This window comes from Agelaius phoeniceus, chromosome 6 (genome assembly GCF_051311805.1).
Source record: "Agelaius phoeniceus isolate bAgePho1 chromosome 6, bAgePho1.hap1, whole genome shotgun sequence".
In the NCBI taxonomy this organism is placed as follows: domain Eukaryota; kingdom Metazoa; phylum Chordata; class Aves; order Passeriformes; family Icteridae; genus Agelaius; species Agelaius phoeniceus.
In genome coordinates this window covers 14,970,536-14,988,590 of record NC_135270.1, presented here as the reverse complement: position 1 = coordinate 14,988,590, position 18,055 = coordinate 14,970,536, and the positions used below count along the sequence as shown (strand labels likewise).

The 18,055-nt window shown below is 39.1% G+C and overlaps 1 protein-coding gene across 3 annotated transcripts in view; it reads left to right on the top strand.

Moving 5' to 3' along the window:
- The window catches only part of ABCC8 (ATP binding cassette subfamily C member 8), a 73,328-nt gene that overhangs the window by 23,623 nt on the left and 31,650 nt on the right, over positions 1 to 18,055 (top strand). For all 3 annotated transcript variants that reach the window (XR_013182718.1, XM_054634622.2, XM_077179868.1), the window contains exons 9-17: positions 1,190 to 1,324; positions 2,301 to 2,463; positions 6,126 to 6,166; positions 6,465 to 6,610; positions 10,761 to 10,866; positions 11,088 to 11,198; positions 13,101 to 13,176; positions 13,267 to 13,372; positions 17,588 to 17,623. Coding sequence is in view for 2 of the 3 variants with exons in the window: in XM_054634622.2 (XP_054490597.2) it covers positions 1,190 to 1,324; positions 2,301 to 2,463; positions 6,126 to 6,166; positions 6,465 to 6,610; positions 10,761 to 10,866; positions 11,088 to 11,198; positions 13,101 to 13,176; positions 13,267 to 13,372; positions 17,588 to 17,623 (920 nt within the window). In the remaining variant the exon portion in view is untranslated. The remainder of the gene's footprint in view (positions 1 to 1,189; positions 1,325 to 2,300; positions 2,464 to 6,125; positions 6,167 to 6,464; positions 6,611 to 10,760; positions 10,867 to 11,087; positions 11,199 to 13,100; positions 13,177 to 13,266; positions 13,373 to 17,587; positions 17,624 to 18,055) is intronic.

Below are 18,055 nucleotides of genomic sequence, written 5' to 3'. Positions count from 1 at the left end.
TGGGAGTAAAAATCTTGATCTGTAAAGACCCAAGACTATTTTGTGTTATGGAGGAGAGCTCTAACAGGGGTATGTGGCAGAGGCCTTGTGTGTTTTGTTTGGTTTCAGACACTCATTAATTTCCTGACTTCAGGTGGAAGCAGATGGCTCACTTACTCATCACTGAAAGATTTTTTTAATTTCCAGTTTAACCTTTCCTCTTACCAGATTTGTGGTGCATGTACTATGGGATTTTACTTTCATATCAGTGCATATTTTCGTAGTCATTACTGTGGCTCTTTTTGAGAGTCATGGTTTAGTTCAGTTCAGCTGTAGAGAGGCATCAGAGGGTTCCTAAGAACAAAAAAAAAATCTTTTTTCTCTCTGTGCCTTTAAATTGATGGACATGTGGAAACTACAAACTCCTTTTTTTCATGTAAACAGCCTATTTCTATTAATGTGTGGAAATAGGCATATGACCATTGAGCTTTGAAATGATGGAAGATTGTTTCTGTGAAGGTTATGAGAGTATACAAGCATATCAAGAGTAGTAGATAACATACTAAGGAAATTTCCAATTATTGGGGTTTTTTTAATTAAGGGAAATTATTAAATTAACTTTCTATCCCTTTCTTCTGATTGATTTTTCAGTTTACACTTTTAAATACTTAGATTGTCAATGTTGCAGATTGTTCAGGAGTCAGTCATTACAATAGTGATAATTAACTTTGGTAGTTGTATATATTGTTTGTGTTTATTGAGCTGCTTACAGTAAACCCTCTCCATCCAGACTGTGGCTTTCTTCTAGATTCTTACTTATTCAAAGACAAAGGTTTGGGGTTTTTTTTTTATGTTTCTCTAATTCTCTTTCAAAAATAATTGTCTTTCTGGCACCGTAGATCCTAGTTAAATTATAGAAGATAGACAAACCTGTAAAACTTTCTTTTACTGTGCATAATGGGGAGAAATACAGAAATACAGAGAATGCCCAGGCTGGGGAGAGGGGAACTGGGTTGGGTGTTTGGGTCCCTGGGAGAAGCCCTGACTGATCATATTGGCTGTGCCAGCAGTGCTGAACTTGTGACATTTGGGGTGGCTCCGACTGCAGCTGCTGTTGGTCGAACAAGGTCCCTTATGTTGAGATTGGTCTTTGTAGTGCACACCCCAAGTGAAGCCAAGATCTTTCCCTCACCTTCTTTTATCCCAACAGATAATTGTAGGAATTCTTCTGCTCTACTACCTTCTTGGAATCAGTGCCTTAATTGGAGCAGCAGTAATCATAGTCCTTGCACCTGTTCAGTACTTTGTAGCAACAAAACTCTCACAGGCCCAGCGAAGCACGTTGGTGAGTGTCTTCAAACTAATTGGTAATCTAAATATCATATCTGGTAATTATGCATTGGTCTGTGCCTGGAATTACAAAGCTAACCATGGATGTTGACTCAGAATTGCTTTTCAAACATTTGATAGTGTTCAAGAATGCCACATTCAAGAATGTGAAATTGTAAGAGTAGGCAGTAAATACATATTTTTTGGGGTTTATATTTTTCAGCAAGTGTGGTTCCCTAAGAGCAAAAATACCTTTAAAACCTTCTAACTTACAAATACAGATGATCAGTAGTTGTGGACTGAAGTAGCTCTGGGCAGTACACAGCGCTGTGAGTTGTGCAGGGCGAGCTGTCCAAGGGGAAAGGAAGTAGGAATGCTGTGTCCAAACTCGGACCCCAGATGTGGAAATCTATCAAACAGATTTATTGAAACAAACTCCATGCAGTCCTAACTCCCACAGTGTGTGCCTCAACTGGGGAGCCTAGAGGTCTGCTAAGTCACAAGCTGTTCCTTGATCCCTCATTTGGCTTGTCTATAATTTGAATCACCTGCACCACTGCTGAAAATGTTACCTTGCTTCATTGGCATTCCCATGCCCAGCTGCTCTGAACTTATTCCCCCTTTCAGCAACTGTTGCACTGCCAAGGAAGCCACAGGAACTTGGAATAGAGCCAGAGCTTGCTGAAATCTCTTCCACCACAGATCATGGGGAGTGATGAGAGTTATTTGTGCATCTTCCTGTGTGTGGAGGAATTCCTTCCCATCAACAGTATGCACCCTTCCAGAAATGTGGACAGCATTCATTCTTGCAGCATCCAGTCATACAGTCAGTGTCACCTAGAAATTGCTGCAGATGGGAGCAGTGCTGTTTGTGATGGAAATGTCTGCACTGTGCAAGGGGATTGCTTATAATTTATGTGTCATCCTTATGCTTAGGGAACTGGTGTGTTTTTATTGTACTCTTCAGGTAAATGTGTGTGTAAATGTTGCAGGAGTACTCCAACGAGAGACTGAAGAAGACAAATGAGATGCTGCGGGGCATTAAGCTCCTGAAACTCTATGCTTGGGAGCACATATTTCACAGCAGTGTGGAGGAAACCAGACAGAAAGAAATGACTAGCCTCAAGTCTTTTGCCCTTTACACCTCCATATCCAGTAAGTCTGTTCCTTCACAGTAATCCACTGCTCAGCTAAGTACTACTGAATTATTAGCTATTAATGAGTCTACCATTTCTCTGTCGAGATTATTTTAGTTGCTTTAGGCTCTGATCTGTACTTCTCACTTTCCACCTAGTCAGACCCTGCTTTTAATTCAGTAGAACTTTGCTTGTATGGGAAATATGCCTAAAAGAAAAAATGTGTGCTTCAAAGAATTGACTTTTTCTGGACAAAAGCTTTCAAGGGACAAATGTTTCCCAGACTGTGTTTAGCCAGCAATATTCTCTTCTAGAACACAGCATTCAAGAGGAAACTGATGCTGAAATTTATTTATTTTTGAGGGTTTTTTCTGCATTTTGCACAATTCAGAGCATACAAATAATGTGTGACAGGCATTGTCTTTGCACTGAAGCTCCAACAGACAATATTTACATGTTCTTACTCAAAACTTGGATTTCTTGTTAAAATAAGTGATTCTTAAAAACGTTTCTATATGCTGGAAAGAAAAGTATGAGCATTCTGGCAATTTCATCCTTCTGCATCCCGATTATTTCCTCTCCTGTTATTTCTCAAGCTGCTTTAAGACTTTATTGTATTTTTAAAAAGGCCTACAGCAATTGAACTCTGTGTTGGAGGAGATTATATGCAATACCTATATAATTGCTATGGTAATATTTTAGAAACAATTAGTAAAGTCACACTGAAGAATATATAATCTGTGAGATATTAATGAAATGGAAAACTTTAGCAAGAAGTTTTTGAGCACTACTAGGTATCTGTACAAATATCTCCTGGGATAATAAGGAGGCCTAGTTCTTATGATCACACAGGTAATGAACTCTAAGAGAAAGATCATGATCCCACTGAATTTAACTGACATTAAATTGAGATATTCCTTGTCTTCTGAGACCAGAATTTCTCTCTGGCTATCCTAAGCATTGTGGGCTTGGAGAGGAGTTTCTATTTTGACATAAAACAGAATTCAGCTGCATGCTGTGAGATGAGAAACTCTGTCTTACTCCCAGATCAACATAGATGGGTTCCCTTTGTCTGCAGTGCTTCATGTGGCATTAAAATCTATTTATAGTCAGAGCCAAGGGTTCAGCTGTAGGGCTGTGAAGGCTTATTGGATTTTAAATCCTCACAGAGTCATTTGCAAGAGCTAGGAAAAGGTGTATTCATCCCAGGGGTACTGATTATTCTGTGAAGCAATGACATAAGAATCTGTATTATTAGAAAAACTTTAAATATTTACTGACGCTACTTGAAACATTCCAAGTTTGTAATTGCATTCTTATTTTGTATTAAATGTGATATTTAGGTATGGGCAAGACACAAGAGATAACTTCTCAGTTGGGGTAAAGCAGTGCAGCTTTATGTTGATGGTGCTTATGATTTTGATTTATAAAGGTTACTGTTATTTGAGCCTAGGAATTCCTTACACCTTCAGATTTGAGCAGAAATTACACTTGTCTTTGCCAACTTGCACTTTTGCAGACTGAAAAAAGAATACAAATACAGGAGAATTTCCTCCTTTACCTTAAGCATAATTAGAATGAGAGGCATAATCAGCCCAAAACACGTTGGCTAATATTGTAGTGAACACATTTTTTTCCTAATTTCTTTAGGAAAAAAAAAACAAAAGGTGTTAGAGAACCTCAGTTTTTTGTATTTGTGATCTAGAGGAAGGCAGAAAGATGCTAGAATAGTAAGACAGAAGAAAAGAGATTTTTATATATAGTTCTTTTAACAGAGTGTTGAATAGACTCTGGAATTCTTTTATAAATACACATAGCTATTAACAGAAATGATGATTGTGGTTGGAGCTATTTTATTCATAAGGAATGGATTTGCATTGGATTACAGAAAATGTACCTACAAGTTTCAGGGCAGTGTTGGCTAGACTACAAGAAAATTACATTTCAAGACCACATGGAAATTGGATCTCATGTGCCTCACCCCTGTGCCAGGATCCAGGCTATATGTATATGGAATTGTTCATATGTACTAAAAGAGCCACTGTAGAAATTACCTCTTCCTGTATTTTAATGAAAGGCCCCCACCAGAATCAAAGGGTGAAATCTTTACAGGATTTAATGTACATTAAAATTCAGAAAAGACAGAGAAACCAAGGAGTGGTTTTCCTACTTCTATGATTTTTTGCCTAATCTCTCAGAAGCAAAATAACTCCAGGCTTTCTCACAGGAAAATAACAGCGGTTACTGTTACTAAAATATCCAGACCAACTGAACATTTTTCTCAATTCTTAGTCCACCTTTTTCCAGTAACAAAGTCTTTTTGACTAAAACTAATTAAACATAAAGTCTTAGCTGCAAAATAGTTATTTTAGAAAACATTTTATTATTCTGGACACTCACACAGATGGAAAAAAAAGATTTTAAAAAAGGAAAGCAACCCCCAAATTTCAATGGCTCATATTTGTTTGGTTGAACAAAGTTTTAAGTCCCTTGTATGTACTGGTGTTCTCATATAATAGCAAAATTCAGCTCAGCTTCTTGGGAGCCACCAAGTAGTTTAGATATCTTAACTGCAGCCAGCTTTGCCAAACCTACAGGATATTCATTCCATCCAGCTTCCTATTTGACAGGTATGATCTTGTACCGTGGACAGGAGTAGAGCAAGATCCATCTCTGAGAAGCTGATCAGCTTTGCTAGTTTCTCTCAGCAGCTTTGCTCCCTAAAAGCAAACCCATGTACTGCAGCAGTCTCAAAGCACATTGCAAAGGCAGGGATTTAATGGCATTCAGAAGGACAGAGCTGCAGGCAGCAGGCTTCCCTTCTTGACAATTTCTGTGCTTGTACCTACCTTGAATTGATACAAAGTGGGAAAACTGGTCAGGAAGTAGAACCAATAAAAGAGACATGGGAGGCTCCTTTTGTTCCAACACAGAAAGAATATTTTTGTCAGAAACATATGTAGGGTTTTTTTTTCCAGGGATGAGATGTAAACTGTGCATTTCTAGACTTTAATACACGTTAGTCTTTCAAAGCTGAAGCTTTTAATTTGTGATTACACACTCTAATATACTTACATTTTTTAATTCACCTCTCTAACAATGAATTAGAAATATGTGCAATAACTCAGCTATTTTATATAAGCATGACTACAGACTTTAGGAATATGTTAGAGGATTCATTAAAACTCATCTAAACGTAGCAAGAGAAATATCTGACGCTATATAGAGTCTTTCAGGGGTTTATGCTGAGAAGAGGGTGACCAAACTGTCAACCAGGGTAGCCAATGGCACTTCACTTCAGATTAAGTAATTGGAGAAAACTTTTACTGTTTGAACATGGCTATATCTGAGAGAAGAAAAGGACAGGCACATTTTAAACTCAAAAGAACTGTCCAGCCTTTTTCTGTTACACCTGTACTGATGCTTGAGTTCTATTTTAGCTCTAGAGTCTATATTCTTTCTCTGTGTAGTTTACTTACATGAACTAAAGTTGAGTGAAGGTCAAAATGAAAAGGTGATGATTAAATAATATCCTCAGGTTGTAATAGAGGGGACAGGGGACAGACATGGAGGGTAAGAGCATAGAAAACACCATTGTAAAGTAGTGCTAGTCGCATTTTAGTATTTAGCATGTCTGAATGAAAATTGTTCCTAAATGTTCCTATGTGTTTTCCTTCACAGTCTTTATGAATGCAGCAATACCAATTGCAGCTGTGCTCATAGTAAGTATGGACTTTGTAAATAGTGTTAATTATGACTGCATTTTCAAGTATAAGTGATGTGGAACTGGGGAAGGAGGAGAACAGGATGCAAACCTGCTGCACATTTGCAGTTTCTCTAGCAAAGAATGGAAAATGCCCACTTGCCTTCTGGGACCAGAAGCAGTCCAGAGCATGCAGCACTCCTCCAAACTGTTAAGAGATTATGAATTAAGATTCTATAAATGAAATGCTTGTGAAATATGAAGTCTGTTTCCTTTTTTATGGCAAAGCACTGAGGGTGATGTTTGTCTCTTTGTAGACATTTGTTGTCCATGCTCATCTGACAAGAAAGGCTGACTTCTCCCCATCAGTGGCATTTGCCTCCCTCTCCCTGTTTCATATCCTGGTGTCTCCATTGTTCCTGCTCTCAAGTGTGGTTAGATCCACTGTCAAAGCATTAGTAAGGTAAGAACTGTAAAATTAATATCTACCACCTGCCCAGTTTCTGACAATGTGTCCATTGCTCATTTTAAAATTTCAAATTTAGAAATAGCGTGGTGATTATTTATTTGTAAACTGCTTTCCAACTTTTTTCCCCTCCAGCAAGCATGTAGAAGGGTAAAAGGGTAAACAGAAGGACATGTGTTTCAGCCTGTATCTCTTGGTTTTGCCTGTTGGGGTAGAGTTAGACTGAAACAAGCAAACAAAAAACCTTAAAAATCACTTCTGAGAGTCACAGTAAGTTAACGACTGAATGTCTAATCCAGCCTTGATGAATTTTAACTTTCTGATGAACATGATAGTTTGAGTATTCAAGAGCTCACCAAATAACAACCAGTAGAATTGCTGTTTCACTGGGGATTTTCAGTATCAACAGATCAGTGTAAAAACCTCCTAATGCTTTTTCATATGCAGTGTAACTCTACCTGACTGATAGAGGAAACAGAGTTTGGGCTTCCTTCTTTATTAGGACAACTTTATGACCTCCAATGAAGCTTTCTGACAAGCTCATTTAAGCTATAGGACAGGTATTGGCCACCATCTCTTGCTTAATTGCCTTTGTGTTGCTTTGGAGATGGAAGGGAGACTGCAGCACAAAGCTGATATTGCCTTCAGTGTTTGAAAATTCCCTGACAGTGCAAAGTCACAGCTGTGTCCTCTCTCCTAAGAAGTGTGAAATCTGAGAGCATCAGCAGCTGGCAGGAAATGTTTTGCAGCCACTGTGGTAGTCCCTAGAGCCATGGCAAATTTTCATGCAAAGATTACAGCCAGCAAAGTGCCTGGGAGCCCACACTGACACTGCCTATTGCCAGCAGGCATTTATTTTGGCTTGTCTAAGGATTTCTTTGCAAATGAATTGTGCCTGCTAATGCCACAGGAACAATTTGAGAGTGATTAGTATCAGCCAAGTATTAATTGTTGCTAGCTGGGAGTTCTTCATGGGTTATTCTGCAGATATCTTCTTGTTGGCAGGCTGTTGCCCTGCCATTTGTGGTGTAGACAAGAATAAAGCTCTGTAACAAAGCTGACATCATCCTTGCTGGCTCTCTGTATCACCCAGGTAGTGTTCCAGAGTGCATTGCTCCATAGTGCTGGTAGTGCTGCTCTCTCTAGAGTGCCTCACCCTTCAGAGGAATATTGTGGAAGCATGTGCCAGATATTTTCAAGCCATACAAAGATATGGTTGCTGAAATACTTTAGTAAATGTTAAAAAGCATACAGTTGAGTTTGCACCAATTGACACAGTCAGTTCTGCCATGCCTGTTTGCTTGCTGCAACTGTGTACTACTGTTACACCTTCCTGCTTTTACAGGCAAAGGTGACCTAACTTGGCCAATCTGTATTTCAGCTTTTTTAGGCTGTGATAGTCTAACTGGTTTTAGCATGTGTGCAAAGACAGCTTCTGCTGGAGTGATAGAAAGGGACTAAGTGGTGCAGAAGATTACATGCTGGTTTCACTGCTTGATAAAGGACAATAAGAGAGTGTTACTGGCTTAGCTTCCCAGGCACTTCACAAACCCTGCTCTATTAGTGTTGGCTACAGTCTTTGATGCCTGATGCTATCAAGGACAATAATATTGATCAATAACCTTGTCAGTATCTTTAATTGTTACACATTGCCCAATTGCAAAGCATCCCCATGGATGGGCATTGACACACTCAGAACCACTGTGTGGCTGACAGATTTAAATCTTCTGTTCCATGGAGGACCCCTGAAAATGTTTCAAGTTACGGGCTTGGGTGTCTGCTTCTGAGAGGGGCAACTGTTCAAAGTCTTTAGGAAGGGGACAAATCTGATACCTCTTTGTACAGTGGAATTTTGGAGTTTTTTTAATGTGTGGAGCATTTCTGCCACTGAAAACTAAAACTGAGGAGCCAATTGATGCATTTCTTCAATGTGAGTCTTCAGGGACACAGAGTGCAGTGTACCATTTTCAATCAGGAAAGGTTAAGCAGCAAGAGTGGTATTGTGTTTCTTACTGGGTTTAATATCAAACCATCTTTCCAGTCAGCTGTGCAAATAACCGTGTTTTAATCAATATGTCCTTTCTGTGAACATATTGATTAAAAATAAGTTCCCCTCTGGAGATATTGGAATACTCAAATTGTGCTGTCAGCAAGAGCTCTTTAGAGAACGTCCTTTTTCTGTTCTTTAAGAGTTCAGAACAGTCTGGCATCCTAAGTAAGAGCTGTTGCCTCTAACACAAAATTTTCTCACAACTCTGCTGTGTTTCTTCAATAATTGCCTCAAGAGAAGTAATTCCAGAATTATGCAGAGCATTAGGTAGGGGTTTGCAGAGAGTACAGACACCTGGATACACAACTAGAGAATAAAATCAAATTGTTGTATGGCTTAATAGAGACATACTCTTGTTTGGATAGTATGTTTGCTGTCTTCTCTTCCTGCCCCTCTAGACCCTGGAGCAGATACATGGGGGACTTCTCTGTCTGTTCCTTCTATCTTCACAGCAGTTTCTCAAATATCAGTGTAATTTTCACACAGATAATATAGGGGCAGCTGCATATCAAATCCATATAGGCAGCATCTAAACCATCATTTGGTCCATTGAAAGACATTTGAAATTTTCTTTTAAATATTTGGTTCACTGAACAAAAAGGGTAAGATTCCTAGCCCTGTTTTCCAGAGCTTTGTACAAATAGATGTTAATATTTCTAGCAATGGAGCTTCTTATCACTTCCTTTGAGATAAAAGAGCTTCCCATTAAGGGATCAAAAATTGATCCTGAATTAATTATTATTCCTCTTGTCACATCCCAAATCATTTTTCTCCCCCTTTTTGTTGTTTAGATTGTAGTACCTCCTCTAGCTAAATTCCCTCCACTGAATCCACTAAGAGATCCACTGATCTCAGTCCCCAGCTGCCACTAGCAATCAGGCAGGTTGACAGAAAAGCTCTAGAACCAGTTCTCTCCTAGAGAGTCCCAGGGTGACTTTGATCTCTGCTTGCAGGGCAAGTGTTAGCTGTGCAGGGAGTCTGCCTCAGGCAGTTCTGCAATGCCTGCATCCAGCAATGTTTTAGCATCAGTGGGGGATCTCATAAGGTTCTTAGAAGAAACTAAGTCTCCTCTTAAAGAAGAAATCTCTGGTAGTGAAATGCAAAATAAATCTTGGCAGGTGAATTCTTATTTTATAAGATTGGCATCCTAACAGATCATCATGTATCACAATGCTTCAGTGGCATTGTTTTTCCTGTTTCTCCCCAGTGAACCTAAGGCTAAACATTGAAATCAGTTTTTTACAGCTCTTATCCATAAATTTATTTTTAGTCCTTCTGGCACTTTATAATTTTGAAGACTTATTTCCAGCTAATTGAGCTCCTTTGATGTTGAGTTCATGATTCAATCCAATTCTTTCACAAATTTCATTTGCTTTTCCTGTGAGTAGATTAAACATACATTTTATAAAGTCAGGTACAGAGATAAAATTAATGCCCTGATCTGTTAAATGTCTTAATAAAGGCACATTATCTCTTAGCTAATTAAATCTTAAAACAGCTAGTGAAAATTTTATGCCTTCTTCTTTGTTGCTGGTTGTCAGGATTCCTTTTATATCTCATCTGTTGAACACTATTCTGTTGTGGTGTATTCCTTTATCTAGTTACCTTATGCACATCATATTTCACCACAGATGGTTGAATTTGGCTCACAGTGTACAGCTTTTATAAGACTGTTCAGTAGGACTGGCTGGGCCAACTTGATCAGCATAAATGACTAAAATTCTATAAAATTCATAAATGACCAAAACTGGGTGAGTGGTTTCAAAACAAGCCACTGTTTTAGCCCTTCTGTGTCTCACCAAATGCCTGAAAAAACCTGTGTGACATCTCTCTGGTGGTGTCAAAAGAGACACGACTTGAGGAACATCTGCACAAACTGTTAAAATAGCACTGTTAATAGGCAACAGGACAGATTTTGAAAGCTTCCTTGAGTAACTTCCCATTGCATGGTTTCATACACCTGTAACCAAACAAGAACAAACTGTGCAGCAGACAGCAGGTGAAGTACAAGAAGGGATGCTCTGTAATAAACATTGCACTGAACAAAAGTTTTGCTTCCAAGGTTGAGATGTCATTGTGGGTTTTTTTCCCTTTCAGTGTGCAGAAATTGAGTGAATTCCTGTCAAGTGAAGAAATTGGAGAAGAGCATGATAAATCTTCAGAGCTAAGAAGTGCAGATAATCACAGCAAGTACCAAGCAGTGGTGAGTAAAGCTGTCTCATTGCCAGTGAAGTGGCTGCAGTCGTTTCTACCCAGAATAAATTTTTCACTTCTCCATTTCCTACTGATTATTTCTTGCAATTGCAAAACCTCTATTTTAATACCCTGAACTGTATCATTCACACTACGGTTGCTAGAGTTTGGGACATTTTGCTGATGCTGCCACCAATTAGTGCTTATTTCTGTCTCTCTGATTTTGCACAGCCACTCAAGGTTGTGAACCGCAAGAGGCCTGCCAGGGAGGACTGGAACAATTACAGCTCTCACATGAGAAGACCCATTAACATCACAGAAGCAGATGATTTTTGTGTAAAGGTGATATGAAGGTCACTCTAATAACACTTATATTAGCTCACTAATAGTCACTTTTGTACTCTGATGGCAGTTTCAAGTTCAAGACACAGCATTTGGTGTGAACTGTCAGACACTTGTGCACTTGTCAGAGATTAACCTCCACCTTTCTTGTATCTGTCTTCCTTTTTAAGAATTATCTACTAATATGTAGGTTGTGATTAGTTGCAATTATTCCTTTAGATTTCACCCAGCCATTTGCTATTTCAAGTGTTTCAGTCATTAGCCCTGTTCTCAGGTCCAAAATGTTTAACTCAGAACAGTCAAGGTTGGAAGGAACCTCAGAAGATCATCTGACCCAACTTTTATGTATGCCAGACTCTTTCTTCCAGTTCCAGGGTCTGTATAGAATAATAGGATGAAGAAAATCGAAAAGAGTTTGTTCTAAATGTTCCCAAAATAATGTCATCATGGGTCTTCCTATTTTGGAATTCCTAGTAGCCTTTCCCCAGATGAAATTAAAAACTAATTCCCAAAGACCTAACTTGTCTGAAGAAAAAAATTACAAGTGCTCACTTTGAAGACTGATGCTCTTGATTTGTTGTGGAAATGGCCAGAAGTAATAAAAATCCTGATGGTTGTTATGGTAATGAAGCTGTTTATTTAGGGAGCCTGCTAATACATTTGCATTTCCAGCAAAAGAGGATGAATAATTCAGTTTCATGGGACTAAGTAGGACAACTGTCCTACTTAGGTAATTAGGTAATGCTTTCAGGGTTTTTTTATACATGCTGAATTGGTGCAGGATCCTTCTTGAGCAGATTTCCAGGAAAATAAGAGGAATATTTGAAAGAGGGTTTTGGGGCAGTGTTGGGTCAAAAGACTGCCTGGAGCGCCAACAGTGTCACAAAGGTGAGGCCAGTGCAGTAACCTCTGTAAGGCTTGAACAGAAAGCCAGAGCCAGGGATCATTTTTGGCTCCATCTGCTGACACCACTGTCACCAGCAGCCCTGGGTCAGGGAATTTGTGCAGGTGCTGCCTGTCTGCAGCCTGGAAGGGGCATTAGTTCAGAGAGGATCCTCTGGCTACCTTTGTAATCCAGAGGGAGGAACACCACGCTCGCTTTTGCTCAAGATAGGAGGATCAGCTTTTCTCAAGGGTTTGATAAGAGTGTCCCTTCCACTCTTCTTAGATGAAAAATTGTTATACCTTGCATAGCTGAAAGGCTTTGAAGGCTTTAGTGGCTCTGAAGTAGTGAAAGAAGAGGGTCCTGTATAAATGCAGGCTGTTTAAAGTTGTCTCCCATTCCTTGTTTCTCGTAGTATCCGTTGAAATCTCCATTTAAAGTCTGAACAGGCTTTGTTTCCTGGCTTTAGTCTTTTTCAATGAAAGTATTTTTGTATCTAGTAAAACCTAGATTATCTGAGAATCATGTCAGAAATACAAAGGAAAATTCTGTAATGGGCAGCAACATCTAATTTCATGGAAGGTTCTGCAGGTCTGCTTGGAATTTGGGTGGTGTAATTGCTGTGTGAGCTGCACTGTGTCTCAAGTGACATTCAGGGCTCTGCAGAGAGCAAACTGGGCATGAATGTAATTTAATTGTGTTATAGTCATTTCACTTGCTACGTGTACCCACCTTCCAGACAACAGAACAAGAGAAACACTAAATGGCAACTTTTTTTGTCCTTATGAATTCTCAATAATTTTCTAATAGTCTAATGTTTGAGTTCAGAGGTTTCTGCCCATCAAAGTACAGTCCTTTACAAAGTCAGTCACTTGAAGATCCATTTCCTGCATTGGGCAAAGGCTATCTCTGTTCTCATGCTCAGTGCAATGAAAAAAGAAGTGTCTCTGATGTTGGGGGGGAAAAAGTGAACTCTAAATCTGGGTTTCTGTTTATCTTTTCCCTCCATATTGTTATAGATCACAAATGGATTTTTCACTTGGACACCTGAAGGTCCTCCAGCGTTGTCCAATATTGATATCCGAATCCCTCAAGGTACAGAATTGCATCAGATAAACAGAATAAGATATCTTTCCATAGTTATTTGGTAAATCATAACCTTATGTATACCTTCCACCCTCACAGGCCAGCTAACAATGATTGTAGGACAGGTGGGCTGTGGTAAGTCATCTCTCTTGCTGGCCATACTTGGTGAGATGCAGAAGATCTCTGGGAACATATCCTGGACCAGGTAGGGGCATTTAATGTAAAATTCTAGTTTCATTTAAAAATTCAGCTTGACTAGAGTGATAATGCAGAAAAAGCCCAAAATCTCTCCTGAGAACTTGTGGAGCCAAGGATTTTCTAGATACACAGTCAAGATAAAAACCTTACCCTAAGATCAGAAAGAATCCCCAGCCAGGGTGAAACAAGCTGCCTATTGCATTCATAGGAATGGACAATCATTCTTGGGCATTCTGCTCTCCAGCAACTTAACCTGAGTGAAACTGTAACTAATTTGGAATTAGAATTAATGAGCTTGAGGTGTTGTGCAGCTAGAGAATGGTGTTTGCACTTTCAGGCCTGAGCTGGTGTCTTTGCATGGAGCTCTGAAGAGCTTCTGGCTCCCTGGGAGCAGTGCCTGGCTCAGATGTGTGCTCCATCCCAGCACCAGGCTAATGCCTGAGAATGTGAAGAGTGTCTTTCAAGTGGCAGTGACCTCAGAGTCATCCCCAGTGCATCCTCCCTGCTCTGACAGGAGTGAGTCAGCCACGTCCTGCCCTCCTTCCCCAAGGGGACACAGCACCTGCACTCTGATAGCCACTTAGAGATTCCACTCATGTCTGACTTGGGTATTGGCCTTGAAGGGAGGGAAAAAATGGTACTGAACTCCAACAGCTTCTGCTGGGACTTGTTCCCTTGACCCTCAGGCAAGGTGACAGCTGGTAAAATATATTGCAGCTCCTGCATATGGTTTCCAGTAAATTCCTGCCATCTCTAATACACAATTTGATCAATGTGTGTGAACATTTTTGGCCTGTTTGTTTCACAGTAGCAGACTTCCTACCCATACAGACCACACTTTGCCCTTTGGGCTATGATTATTTATATAGGTAAAGCTCAACAAATTGCAGAAGTACCTAGAGAAACAATTAATTTTATTTCCAATTCATTGGGAATGAAGGAAAACCAGGCTACCTATAAATCAAATCCACACACTCTGATAGACAGAGGGTCATTCTTATGCAGTGGATTCTGCAGTGATTTTGTGGAAGAGCTCTCTAAATTCCTTGAGTGTTTGCCAAGAGATATGATTTATATCCAGCCTTCATGTGTAAGCCAGTCACACTACTCAGAATTGCACGTGCTTTAATAGCAATAATCTGTGGAAGGAAAGTTGTCTACTTTATAGGTGGGGAAAATGAAACATGAGAAGCTGACCCTTTCAGCTAGTGAGGGAAAGAAGCACAGCAGCCAAAGTTCCAGAATGTGGTGATCTATCCATGAGAATATACTTCCATAAGCAGAAAATCAGACTGTGGTGAGGAACCATACAGAATCCCTGCAGCCTTATTAGGTGAACTAATTTCATTTCAGCAAGGCTGTAATTTTTTACAGAGGACATAACATGATTAGGAAGTGTAATTTGAATGTCTGATGCTAAACTAAAACAGATGACATGATGTTTCTGATCAGAAACTGTGCTGTGTTTTTAAATAGCACTTGTTTAGAAGTATGTTCTTCGCAACAGTGGAAAGGTCAGAACTGGTTTTCATGTCTTCTATATGTGCCAAAGTATCACAAGGTGCAATTCAGTTGTTATCACATTTGCTGTGCTATCTGTCAGATATGTAGAAAGGGACTTGTGGCTGAACAATCTGAGCAGTGTAAGTGCTGGCTGCACTGGGGCCGATTAGGTGTTGTCTCATCTTTCAGAGCTGCTGCCATGTGCACTGGTCTATTCAGAGTGATGGATGCAGCCAGTGTGGGCTGCACACTTGTGTTGTAAAGCTATCAGATGAAAGGTCCCTTAATTTGATAAGAAAATACTAATGCCTGACTGGGAACATGCAACCTTATCCCAGGTTCAAGGAGAGTAGTCTTATCAAGTAATCATCAGGGCTGTTAGCCCCAGCTCAGGCAATGAAAAGTGTCACCAAAATCTCTTATGTTCCTTGTTAGAGCTCTTTCTTTGGGAATGCTTGGCTTCAGTCATTCATGTTACAGAATAGACCTGAATTAGTTCATCCAAATTTCCTTCCCCTTCCCTTCCTCCAAGGTCATAGCTATGAAGATGAAGGATGTATCCTGCTGACATGTCTCTCAGTGCTCAGGAAATCTGGATGCTGTTCCTGGCCCTTTCCTTGATCTAATGGATAACAAGTTATTTCCCTACTCTTTGCCTCCGTGCTTTATAAATAAAACAGGACTAGCTGCATATCATTTTTCTTGTTTCTTACAAAAATTCTTTCAAACCCTTAAAAAGTAATGTAGTTTATTCCTGGGCTACCTGGAGATAATCAGAAGTGAACCATGGCTCATTTGTGATGTTTTTGTTGTGTTACAGTGTGTGTCCAGAAGATTCAGCACAGATTAATGCCTCTTGTCCAAAACAGCCTGAAAGCATGTCAATATAAATATTTTATAATATCTTTAGGGATTTAACAAAAATAGGAGATTCATTATTTACCTTCTGTGCAGGTGGTAAATGGTAATTATTTGACCTGTTTTTGAATAAATAATTGTAGTATATGCCGTACTAAATTCTTCTGGGCAGTATTTCACTTTTAGTAGTCCCAGTTCAAGTCTTGTTGGAGTAAATAATATCAGAAAACTGACCTAATGTTGCTCAAACATAATTATGTAATTTGTTTTAAACAGGACATACATTCTTGCATATGAATCTTGAGTCCTTATAATGTGAAGGAAGATAGAGATTTAAGATTGTTAACAGTAGGTTTTCATCTTAGTGTGGAGTTGACTGGTTTAATCTAATTTTAAAAAAATTAAGTTGTTTTTATGCCTACATAGTAAGTTGGTTTTTTAAAATACATGTTTACTGGAGTTTTCAGAAATATCCAAGTACTTAATTTTACTTAAGGGGGATATCAAAATCTGCAGGCTTGAAAATCTCAGTAGGCTCATCTTTGCATCATTAGACATCTAAAGTACCTTGACAAATTAGATCTAGACCTCATTATCAAACATATGTTACTTTGACATTTCAGCATCCTTAATTGCCAAGAGTATGCAGGAAAAGGGGGAAGGAAGGGATAGGACAAGTGTGGAAAAGTTGGTTGAGAAATTTGTGCTAAAACTCCAAATGGAGAATAATTGTTTTCCTGCCACAGAGCAGAAACAGAGATCAGGGAATTGATTACAATTGGTTCAGGGTCCTTGTGTCCTGCAGGGAAGAGCTGGAAAAGGAATTTTCTATTTCAGCCTATCACCAGTTCCTGTAAAGAATGTGTTTCTAGTTAATGACATGCAACAGGCTTGTGGGTGTTTGGAGACTGGACCACTGAGTTCACATGGTCACTAAGGACCAGTGGAGTGTGAGTTTACTGTGGAAAAGCTTTGTTCAGACCTTTGGAGTAAAGGTACTGGTGGCTGCCTGGTGCTCTCAAATTGTACAGTAATTTGATTTAGATATGGTCATTGCTTATTATGCATAAATTTTATGGAAGTGTCTCAAACCAACTTTTTAATCTGCAGGTATAGTTTTCTGTCCTGGATATTTATAAGCAAATTGTGTTGGCACAAAGTTAATGAGACTGTCCTCTTTAAAGCATCAAAGACTTTGTTCCCCCTTGATTTTGTTTATATCATTTGACTCACAGATTTTTCACTCTTTTGAATGGAATTGAATTTAGCATCAGTAATAAGTATGCCCAGTCATCCTGTCAAAACAACTCTGAACATCTTTGTGAACGTTCAAAAATAGCCAAACCAAAACCTGTCTGTCCTTTGGACCTGCATACATTTACACAAGCACATCACCCCAAGGATAGGGCTGGCATAGGACACAGTATGTGGCAACTGAAGGTGGGGTTTGGGGTTCACAGTAACCCATTATATGCTGTAAAGATGCAGTTACTCTTGTGAAAAAACAACCCCAACAGTATCACAAATGATCATTTGGTTTTCTCAGAAAATGAACTTTTTATAATGGAACATCATTCTTGTCACAGCAGGACTTCTCAGTTCTGCTAGCACCTTCAGGACAGGGTGGAGGTGATTTTATTTGAGTCAAATTAATGTTTATAAGGTAAAAAAGGATCACCAAATCTTTTTGCCTGATGAAATCAAGTCAGTTTGTGTAGAAGGAACAGATGCTGCACTGCAGCCCTGTGATAAGTAATGTTTGCAGCCTGTGCACTAAGTGGAATTTAATAGTTTTTCTTTCTGGGGCAGATTGGTTGTGCTCACTTAAGTAAACAATCTTTGCTTTCTATTTGTGATGCAGCTGCACTTCTGACAGTGAGACGGGGGAAGATTTCAGGTATGGTATTATATGCCATTGTTGGCTTTCCTGCTGAATTGATTGCAGTAGAAAAAACCAAAGGTTTCTAAAACCTTAAGATATAGAGTCAGAATTCTGAAAATCAGTGAAATTTTAACTGCATTATCTCAGGATACAATTTTTGAAAGCACTTATGCAAATTATGAAAATAAGAGTTGGATTTCTGTTATGAAAGCATTGCCATTTGGAGATTTTGAAAATTCTATCCTGATATGTCTTTGAAAATCTTTCTCTAAAGATCTGAACCAGATTATGTTGCACTTTGAAAAATGGTATTAAGTATTTAAAGGTCTCATTTATTAAAACAAATTCTCCTCATTACCCTTCTCTTCATTTTTTCACATCCTGTCATAAGTTTGTTTTCCCACCTACCATTCTTCAGGCACATGCAGGAAAGTGTGGAGAGTAAGA